We start from the raw sequence: 11321 nt of genomic DNA on the forward strand, positions 1-11321 counted from the left end.
AGATCAAAATATGCTGATGACACATTACTGGGTCTGGCTGAACATATGCTTCGTATATTTTTATTTCAGAAGGTTTCTTAGAATTATAGGTTTGATTATTCAGAACAGAACATTATGAAACCCAGTCATTCCTGTTAAGTGTATGAATGGAAGTACTTTCAGACTTTTCTGCCATTACAAATGAGTAAAGTATATTGAATCATCTGAACCCTCAATACAAATAATGTGCTTAATTGAATTCAGTCAAGGACATTATGTCCCTTATTTTATAGGCTTGTATGAATTTAGACTGGTTTTCAAATGTGTGTTTATAAAGCCACCCTACTGAGGTGAAAAACATTCTACCGTGGGATATTCCTAGAGGTAAAAAAGTCAGCTAGCCTGTATAAAGATTTATAAAGACTTTTCCACTGTAGAACTAGGTGTGTTAGGGCTTTAACCCCACCAGTCTTGTTGCTGCCTCAAAGGTTCACAATTGGCGGGAATTAATTTACAGACTTTCAACATAGCACCTTTTCCTATTTGAGAACTTCCCTAATCCAGAGATACAGCTTTGTCACGCATTGCAATGTCACACAATAAATGGATTTATCATTTATGTGACTGTCTTAATTCAACTGTTCACAGGATAACACAGCCTCATTAAGAGACTTGTATTTTGGTGTAACCTTAGATTAGGGTTTGCCCACCTCTGCACTACGCAAGTTTTACAGCCTTTAGAAAATGGAGCTCTGCTCCTGTTGCTACCAGCAACTGAGGAAGGTGACACATTTCTGCCTGGCAGCAGAGGTTGCTGGGGTAAATCAGCCCTGCGCTCTACCAGGGAGATGCCTGGGCCTGGCTCCAGGAGAAATTTGCCTTCTGGCTCACATGACTATTAAAACACTGCTAAAGGAGAGTAGGTGTAAGTAGATATAGAAAGAGGGGGACAAAAGAACCCCAAAGAAATAGAGTAAGTTCAGAATAGTCCCAGATAATGCTGAGTTAACAACTAGCAGACCGCCTGCATCAGAGATCATATACAATGGCTTGCGAGCACAGTCCTTTGAAGGGGAACACCATTATACCTTTATCTCTCTCTCTGTGTATCTTAGCAAGTGTTGCACAATTTATTCTGACTGTAAGAATTACCATTGTCAACACACAAGGTATTACAAAGCTTTGGCCAGATTCCCGCATGCTCGATCTGTTACATCCACGTCCTGTATTTCAGCTCTGTGATTATGCCTGCCCTCCATATGTAAAACACTTCTACAAAACATTTGTATATTTTTTTCTCTCCTAAATATAGCCTGCTGCATTCAGTCTAAAAATAGCACTTTATCTCATTGATGTTTCATCTCTCATTTCCGTCTAGTCCCAGGAACTATAAAGTCCAATGCATTAACTTGCATTAACCACACAAACATTGCCAAATTTATACAGCTCTTGGAATCCAACAAAAGCATTGACTAAAAACAAAGCTAGGCTCCAGGTCAGAGGAACTACCTGAATAATTTATTTTTTTCAATACCTGTCTCCCTGCTGACAGTATATAGCACATAGGGTCCTGGCTTCTCCAGAGCCATGGCTTTTTCCTCCAGAGCTGGCACCATCCAAAATGCGGGATGTACAGCATGTCTTGAGAAGGAAGGAAAATAAGCTCTCGATGCTCTATGTCCAGATCAAGCCAGTTCACAACAAAGATGTTAATAATTATTTAAAACACACTAAGCTTACTCAGAGTGTTTAGACTCTTAACTAAATCACGTCTTTCTTTGGTTTTGTTTTGCTGTTTGCATTTCATTCAAGGACTTCAGCCAAAACCAACGTTTTCCTGTGTAGCTGTACATTTTCAAAACTCCTTGACAAGGAAAATCACATACTCTCTGCAAATGCAAGTAATTTGTATTCTTTTGACACTTGCATTGGCTATTAGTATTTTAGTTTCAGGTCTACAGAGGATCTGGACACTTTTAAAAGCATACACGTCTGTTTCCCAGATGGAGGTCACTGAGGACTAAGCAAGCACAATTGCCTATTTGCTATGGCATTTGTCACTTTGCAAAGCCTACTCAAAGGCAGGCCATTTCTTAGTACACATGTGAGCAGCTCTGGGCCTGAGATTTTTGTTCATTAGGCTTCCAGAAAATTAGCCAAACAGGCAATTTCTCTCCAATGCAAGACTGTAGAACTAAGTAACTGTGGTAGCAGTTTCCCTGCAGGTCCTTTATCTCACTGAACGGTGTGTACTGCTAACCTCTGCTACAGGTGGCTATTTCTGGCATGCATTGCCAGACTTGCTAACGAGCATTCAGAGAACACACCAAACGGAGACAACTTCTAATTCTCTCTGGAATTGCACCTGAGCCCAAACAAAATAAATATTGCAGGTTGGCAAGCATCAGTGTAGCATAGTAGCTGCCTTCCTATTTTACTCCTATTAAAGTAAGGGATCAGATTTGCTACGAAAATAAGAGGTGCACTTTTCTCAGAGCTTCTGATTTCTGAAACCTAAGACATTATTACTGCCTTTCAGTCCTTCTGGTGCGTAACACCCTGCCTAAAACACTCCTGTCCATGCTGTAGCGTTAGAACAACATCCTGTGTTGCTCTTCCTTGCATTTATTACCAACAGGATGACACATGAATTATACGCTTGATTTGCTGGTACGTATGGAGTAAACAGAAGAAGTCATCATCAGTCTGCTACCTTATTTTTCATTGTCACCGAAGAGCTTCATGTTCTCCTCATAAGTTTTTATGTCTATCTGTGTGTATATGGGTATATACACACCTTCCTGTATAATGAGAATACTAATGATATGAAGGTTGTTGAGATAGTCCAACTGGACTTGATTACTTCAGCTATCCTTGACTATAAGTTATGGAAAGGCATCTAAGCACCTAGTAAAATGGTCTCTATTTGGTAAAACATTAGCATCACAGCTGTGACCTCCTCCTATTAATTATACAACGTGTCTGTGTCATCACAACAATGGAATTTGGACTAAGTTACAACCAAACTATGTAGTTTCTGGACAAAAAAACCCATTACTTTGCATTCCTTTGTAAGATAGAGAAAGCTCAGGAGAGTTCCCATGGTAACTCATACCTTAAATTTTCCATCTGATGAGAATATGCTAACCCATTTGTTATCATAATCTGCAATAATGATGTCACCACTGGGATGCACAGCCACTCCTGTTGGCCTCTGCAACTGGCCGGGAGACCTTCCTCGTATGCCAAAACGGCTCTTGAACTGACCATCATTGGAAAATATCTGTAACAGAAAACATTCATTTTAAAATTAAGTCTGCATAATAACATCATCTGTGTCTTGGACCATAGATTTTAACAAGTCACTAATGAACACTACAGTCAGGAAGAAAGTTAGGAACATGAAGAACTTTTACCACTCCATATTTGAAAGTTATAGGCCTAATTTGAGAAGAGGCTTCCACCTGAACCCTAATTTTGAAATATAGAAGTTCTCTGGACTTACATTGTACTGTTTCTTCAGTGATCTCAAGGTACTTTGCAAACATCAGTGAATTAAGCTTCACAATGTCCCTCTCAGCTGGAAGGAAATGGTATTATTCCCATATTAGAGATGAGGAAACTGAGGCACTGAGTGACGTGCCGACAGTCAAAGACTAGGTCAGTAGAAAACATAGGAATAGGAGCTAAAAGAGAATTTCAGAATTTAATTATTTGACTCGAGGGTAAGTATTAGGCCACCTCTTGAAACATGCTTTAGCCACACAAAATTCAGTCCACTGGTTGTGTCCCCAAGCCAGGTAATTAAACACTGAACTTCCTCTGAAGTGGCTGCAAATTACAAAGTGTAATGAATATTTGACTGTCTCTTTGAAAAGGCCTGGAAATGAATTCTTACTGCATGTGGCTTGCTGTTTCCCACATAGTGAAGAACAAGCCACACACTGCTGCCTTGTTCATTGCTACCACATGGGCAGCCTGAAAAGTGATGACAAATTGTTAATGGTAAAAAAGATACATTGCAAGCAAATGAAAAAACACAGTTTGATTTTCACACAGGTTACAGAAGCCAAGAAATCATGGGTGTCAAGCATGCTGCCAAAGAAATCTGATCATGGTATCAGATACAAAAGTCAATTAAATAGACTAAAAGCCATTTGAGAATGACACCTACGTGTTTATATTTGTATTTGCTTAAGAAATTATATAAAAATATAAATCTAGGGCATCTTGTCCTAGATTTATATTTGAAAACACGGAGTAATAAATTTACTATGTAAAATGATATTTACGAAAGGCATTTTTCCAGATTATTGCACCTCTTCTTTTCTTTATTCATTGCCAAACATCGTAAGGAAGGGAAATTAACTCTGATACACATACTAGATGTAGTGCAGACCTGAAAAAGATAGCTGCAGCTCAAGAAGACAGAATGATAATAGATAACAAACAAGTTGAGCTTCCTCTGTATTTTCTGTATCTGCTTGAACTGTACAAAATGTGTCTTCCCTGGACTACAAGGAAGGCAGAGGCATGGGGGTGGAGAGAAAAAGAAAAATGCTGGCAGTGGCATATCCTCATACCTGCACACACTGGTTGTTACTATCTGCTATTAATATTTTTCCATTTGTAGATGCAGCTACACCTTGAAGATTTGTAAATTCACCTTTGTTTCTTCCTTTGGTGCCTAAAACAGAACACAAAGCACATAAGAAATCAGGTTAGGCAGGACTAATCAGTTAGTACCCAAGTGCCAATACATGCATTCATTACAACCTTGATCTACAGATTTCTATTTTGAAGAGTTCTTGTATCTGCTACAGCTTCAGAGAACCATCCCAGTACCATCGACAGTTCTAAGTACAAGAAGGGATTGTTCTTACTCTTTGGCATGTATGCCATCTAAGCCCCCATCAACATAATTACCTTTTCGGTTTTCACAAATCAAAGTGTTCATGATTTGCCTCGTATGTGAGGGAACTAGTAAAATGTTTTCTTGTAAGTGATGGACTTTTTTTAAACTACTGATTTTTATTCAACTGAGAAGGCAATGAAAGGGGTGGTACTGTGGGAAGATAAGAACCTGGAGAGATGACAGTTAGTACAATTATCTAAATCTCAGTGAAGTCACAAAGTTGAGATAAAACATATTGGTGAACACTTTGGATGGGGCTATTTCAAGACAGGGAAGTTTCCTATTCATTCATACACAGTTTTCAGTCCTAGGCTTTAAGAACTCCCTTAGAAGCAAAACTCAGAACTGGCTTTGAATGATTAGGACATGTGGGCCAGTGAAGACCAACAGCTGGAGACTGAATGCTTCTGGCAAAGACCTTAGATTGTTCTAATAAAGCAGCATATGCACACAGAGGTCCCATTTTTACCCGGGACAAATGCAATAGTGATTTCCATAGAACTGTAAGTCTTTTTCCCAGTGGCTTAAGGGGATAAGGAGCTGTAAAAACGACAAATTTTCACAAAAGTTCATTAAGTTTACGTGGGTCAGTACTTAAATGTTTGTTCTGAGATGCTCCAAGGAGAGTCACACAGCAAACTGATGTCTTTAAAAGATCAGCCCTAAACTGGCTGGTCCAGATTACACCTGGAGCACAGAAACAGTATCCAAATTCCTGCTTTGTTTGTAAAGGAGGCTCAGGGGTCCTTAGACAAGACTGAAATTATGAACTTGGACCCCAAGGCTATTCATAAGGAATGAATGAGTTTTGAAACAAAAAGTCTCTCTATAAGCTGTTCTTTCCAAGACTTGGATGCAGCACTGTTTTTCCTGGTGAAGTATTTTTATAAGCATTTTCTGGCTGCGTATCAGACCTTAATTGGTTTCAATATATGGTTTTAACTGAAAAACTTCTATTTTATTTTAGTCAGTACAAAATACCCTGGAGCTTGTTGATTAAAACTGTTCTGACTATGATGCCCAGCATAGGACATATATATTAGCTCTGATTTGCATTTAGCTTTCATTAGGCATGTGTATGCTCTTAACAACCCTTCTTTCTGCCATGGAGATGGGTGTGGGATGCGTATTTTCTGTCACTGCCTAACAAGCAACATTTAATTTCTCTGCACTTGGTGCTGCGATCATGTCCCTTTGTTCCAAGGCTTGTTTTCTCAAACTCCAAATGCTCCATCCTCTAAACAAGGCAAATACTTCTCAATTTTTGTACTGTAAGGGGAAAGCACATATTCAGGGAATAGTGAGTTACACACCAATTACATTACCCACACTTGAGCCATTTCTGTGTATTCTGTTAATGAGCAGTGCCTGAGGGATGCATGCAGTAATTTTTTTCCACCATATGCTAATGATAAGTTTCCTTTTTGCCTTTTAGCCAAAGAGAATAGATGAAAAGGGAGAAACATTCCTTTTACTACTGAGAGTAAAGGGAAAACATTTGTTAGAAAAAAGGAGGCATAAGCTAGAGCATCTGGAACCAACTAGCACAAGATACATGGAATGTATGTTCTTTACCCTTAGAAAAATCTTCTTGAAAGTCAAGGAATTTAATTTTTAAAGATAAGAGAGACCTATATAAAGAGTTGCTCAGAATGCTCTTCAGTGGGATCTTGTAAACATACATCAAAGGAAAAGCAGAAGAAATTACCCAGAAATGCCATAGTCATACTTCACAGTAGGTTTAAGAAATAGTAATTTATTAGCACAGCGTGCAGATGAAATTCAGCTCCATGCAGTGACCCTGTGCATAGTGCTTTGCAGCTATTAAACCCATCACATAGGTCCTAATTTGCACACAGGCCTTTGTACAGTCCCTTCTGCAGTGGCACAAATTTCTCTGAAGAAGGAAGCTGAGGTTAGTGAAACACGGCTTATTTCCTAACTTATGTTCAAGAGGAAAACAGGTAACTTTGAACTTTCTGATCTGAGTAATCCACTATGCCAGCAAAGATCTCAATCCAAGCATAGGCAGCGGCAGCAGTTCAGATGATGAGAGGAAAGCTTGTGGTGAAGTATGTCAGCCTCTGGAAAAGCAGGCTCCTGCAACTGACCCTGTCATACCAAAGGGTAATAGCTCCTTCCTGTAGAGATTCCTGCCTTATGAACATACCTGCCTGAGAGAGATTCTTCAGCAAGTCTTTTACTGCAAGATGCCACCCCTCTGTATCAAGGCACCCCATGCTTTGTCTTCTCTCAGTCATGGGCAGTCACCCATCTCCGTAGCCTAGGGAGGCACCAACATTTCAAATGCACAGGGCTGGGTCCAGAGGACAGTTTTGAGATCCTCATTCCAGTGTTCCCCAAGCAGCCTGGTTTAGAGATGACAGCTCACATCTTTCATGCCTGTCTTTGCCCAGCCTTACCTCCCTCCTGTTCTGAGCTACTGCATGGTACAAAGCAGGAAAAGACAGACATTTTACTGCAACTTCTGTGGCAAGCTGACTGGGAGAGGACAGCAGAGTTTTCATTAGGGGGAGGCTGAACAGAGTTATTAGGAAGAAGATCTGTGGCCTGTGGCATAGCTCCTTTTACACCATCTTTGTATACAGATAATAAACAATCAGATTTACCTTAGCTCTATCTAATTCCTTCTGATATTACTGAGCACAGCCCACATAAACCAATTAATTTAGCTTTGAAGATATGCTTTCAACAAAGAGTATCCATTTTCAGCTCAAGACAATCTAGCACACATAAAATGCTTCATAATTTCAAACTTTCATTCTTGCACAATACAGGCCAGATTGAATCTCATCAAAAAGAAGGGAGGCTGAGGGGGGAAAACAACCCCCAAACTAAAAGCCCATTAACATTACACAAGATGTTAAAAATTACATCATGTAACTGTAATAATAATCTGCTCTTAAAGTGCTGGGTATCTGGACAAACCTGTTGTACAATGTACATTTTTGATTATCATAGTAGTAGAAGAGTCTTTTTCTTTCCAAGTTTTACTAATATGACTAATACCTCCCTGCTTGCTGAGCTAGCTTTACCAGCCTCCTAAAACACAAAGGAAAACCGTGTCACTGCCCCCAGCAGGAAGTAAATGGATTCAGAGAGACAAAAACCCTGCAGAAAGATTACAGATTAATGGGAAGACTTTGGAGGTTGCAAGTAGCCATAACCTGTTGTGTAAGTACCATTTCTTTTCTCCCTACACCAGTTCAAATACTTCCTCTTGGACTGCTCTCTACATGGTACTGAAAAAAGCGATGAAACTGTAGAGCATGGAAAGGTCTATATACATACTGCATAGACAGGTATAAAAGAGTTGCTTTCTTGTTCCCTATCTTCGTTTCTTTTTATCTCAGAGTACCAAAAGATATTTAGTAAAATCTTACACATTCTGAGGATGCGATGACATCTCTCATAATAGACACAGCTGAAATACAGGAGGCTCTCTAGTAAAACTGCACTGAATCAGATTGTTAACAAGCTATGTGCTTACTGTAAAATAAATGTCAATGTTTCTAATTCAAGTTCCCATGCAAACCTAAATTTTGAATTCAGTCAATCTGTTGGATGAAGGCACACATTGTTTGTGGCCTTTAAAGAGGAATGAATAATTCAGTAGAAACTCTGGCAGATACTCCCACACACAGTTGGTAGTGAAGTTTAGGCTCATCTATATTAATTTTCTTTACACAGAATCTGTCCCTAAAAGCTTGGCCGAGACCACCTCCAAGCCTTGCTTCTGCAGTGGACCCCCTGCCACCACAGCTAGGTATGCACACATCCTTGGGGTAGGTGCCACCTCAGGAGCACTTTTTTGCTGGTATAGCAGCAAAGCCCTGAATGATGAGTTGAACCAAGACAAGGTCTCTGTCGTCAGGACATCAGACCCATGCTGGGGATTTTGCCAGCAGTCAGAGTTCTTTGTCCCCTGTCCAGTACAGGTGTGACTGCAAATCTGTGCAATGTTGTCCTGGCCAAATTTCACACTGGCCATCACAAACCCATAAAGAGCTCATGACAAGTCTCAGAGAGATTTGAGCTAATAAACTGGAAAATGAAATTCTATTTCCCCATTACTTGGTGTTCTTATTTCTACAGAAATACAAATTCTGTATAGAAAACAACAAGCTATAACAAGCTATTTCATACTTCTTATTGATGGGTCTGTTCCAGCGTTTCGACACAGAGAATGAAGAACAGCTGATTAATGTGTGTCAGAGGGGCCTCCGCATTTCATGTATCATACTGCTGCAATATATGGAACTACACATGCACATCCCTTCCTTCTCCAATGCCCTTAGCCAGGCTGTAATTTGGCCAGGACAGGACCTGGAAAGGTAGAGAAGGGACAGGGGAATGGGAGGAAATGGATTCTGCTTGCTACAGGGGGAAGGTTCCTCTGGACCATCCATAGAAGGGGGCTAACTGCAGTTGGGAAAATGTTTTTTGAAGATGTGTACCCATATAACCCACTTGTATTTTTTTTAAAAGCTCAAAAAGTATATTCATAGGCAGCTCTGTAACTTTCAAACAGGGCAATCCAATACAGAGTTTCAGGCAGAGGCCTTCAGGGAAAATTAAAGAAACACCTGACCAAGAACCCTTTTGCTCCCCGTAAGCCTGCTTTTAAACTGCACTAAAGCAATTATTACACAGTCTTTGTTCTTGAGTTTTTATGTAGAGTTCCTAATATGCTTTCAGCATCGATAACAGACCAGAAGATGACATCCACACCTAGTAAAGAGGCTGACAGAAGGTACTGTTAAAGAATCAGGGTGAATTACACACATTAAATGTACCAACTAAACTTAGATGCTCAGTTACATGACTGAAATAGATAACTAAACAGTCAGAGGGAAAGGAAAACTGAACTTTCTAGCAGAGAGCCAGCTCTCCATCTGGCTCTGTCTAATGCCAATCCCAAGTATAAATAAATGAAGAGAAAAACAAGTTAAAGTTGGAAATAGTACCACTACTGCTAAACGGTGTCAAAGAACCCAGTCATGAGCAATGCCAGAAGAGAAAAAATACTAAGGCATATGGCACAGCATGGCAGAGCTAGAGCACAAGATGGGGTCCTGGACAGGGTAGCTAACTGATGGCTTTTAATCCTTCTTCAGAGAACAGGGAGTAGATTTACCAACAGGGAAGGTGGAAGTTGCTGACACTGTGAACATCCCTCACCTCCATTATCCTCTGCTCAGCATGAGTCTAAGGCACAACAGCAGGGTAATGGAAAAGAGCCTTCCCTCTCACTTTAGTGCTTCCTACCACTTACGAAGGTGGAAAAAACCATGGCACAACAATTATTTTCTGGGTATCATAAGCACATTCTTGTTCTCATTTGTATAAACCGAGTACATGCTACACTGATATTGCATGGACACACTCTTAGAGATTATGCCTGTTTGGAAAAAAATTAAAAGGTTGAGGATGCAAATTATTGAGAGAGAAGAGGATAAAGCAAGAAATGCCCTGTTCTTGTAAATATGAATTACACGAATGCATGAATGTGCACTCAATAGTTTGACCTTAAAATGTCTGAATAGAGCCACATGCTGTTTTAAAAGCCATGAATAACAGAATTGGCAAAAGATACAATGCACAATTCCCCATGAACAAAAGCACTTAACTGTACTGATGTTGTATTAATGCTATCTGTGTTAATCCTAGCACAAGAACAATCTCCTGCTAGGAGCTGATCAATTTACTTGTGCATAAAAGCCCTTACATCAGCATATATACAATAGCATACTCAGTATCCTTGAATGCCAATAGGAATATTACAGTATGCTGCTCCAACACAGCTGTATGAGCTTCTGGCAGCCCAAATATAAGATTTATCTTGCCCAGTTTAAACTACAAATCCAGATTTGGCATGGGCTGTCAGAGGAATTCACAATGGGTTCAAAATAGATATGTAGTTGTATTGCAGAACAGTGATACACACTATTTTACGTTACCTCATCAACAATTTTCAAGTGATCTGAAACTGGAACTAAACTAACTTTTAAATCCATGAAGATAATCCCTGTGAAAATGTCAGAAGTTTTACCTGTCTTCATTAATTTTGCATGTTTTGGAAGAGTGTAAAAACCTAGAGCATCACAGCTGCGATGGCTTAAGAGACCTTTCAGACAATGCATACATAAGCCCACAGAAACCCAGAGGGACATCTCTAGGGTCATTCTGTGAAATGAGTGGCTGAGAACTGAACATGTAACAGGATGAAGTATTACTCTCAGCTCAGTTCTTCATTAAAATAGTTCTCCATATATCCCAAACGTAGACATTCCTGAGAAGTTTCATCAAGCAAAAGCTCTGAGACTGTGCAGCTCTTGTTCCAATTATTTTTTCTTCTTTTTTTTTTTTTGGGGGGGGGGGGGGGGGGGGGGGGGGGGGAGGGGAG

At 39.8% G+C, this 11321-nt stretch overlaps 1 protein-coding gene across 1 annotated transcript in view; it reads right to left on the minus strand.

The window, feature by feature from the left end:
• Positions 1-3037: 3037 nt before the first annotated feature.
• Positions 3038-11321, minus strand: part of TRIM2 (tripartite motif containing 2) — a gene marked incomplete at its 3' end in the record, with an annotated part of 28012 nt that continues 19728 nt past the window's right edge. Inside the window, 2 exon segments of the mRNA XM_010022289.1 lie at positions 3038-3262; positions 4563-4666. Coding sequence (XP_010020591.1) covers positions 3038-3262; positions 4563-4666 — 329 coding nt within the window.

This window comes from Nestor notabilis, unplaced genomic scaffold, assembly GCF_000696875.1.
Source record: "Nestor notabilis isolate BGI_N333 unplaced genomic scaffold, ASM69687v1 scaffold12449, whole genome shotgun sequence".
Classification (NCBI taxonomy): Eukaryota; Metazoa; Chordata; class Aves; order Psittaciformes; family Psittacidae; genus Nestor; species Nestor notabilis.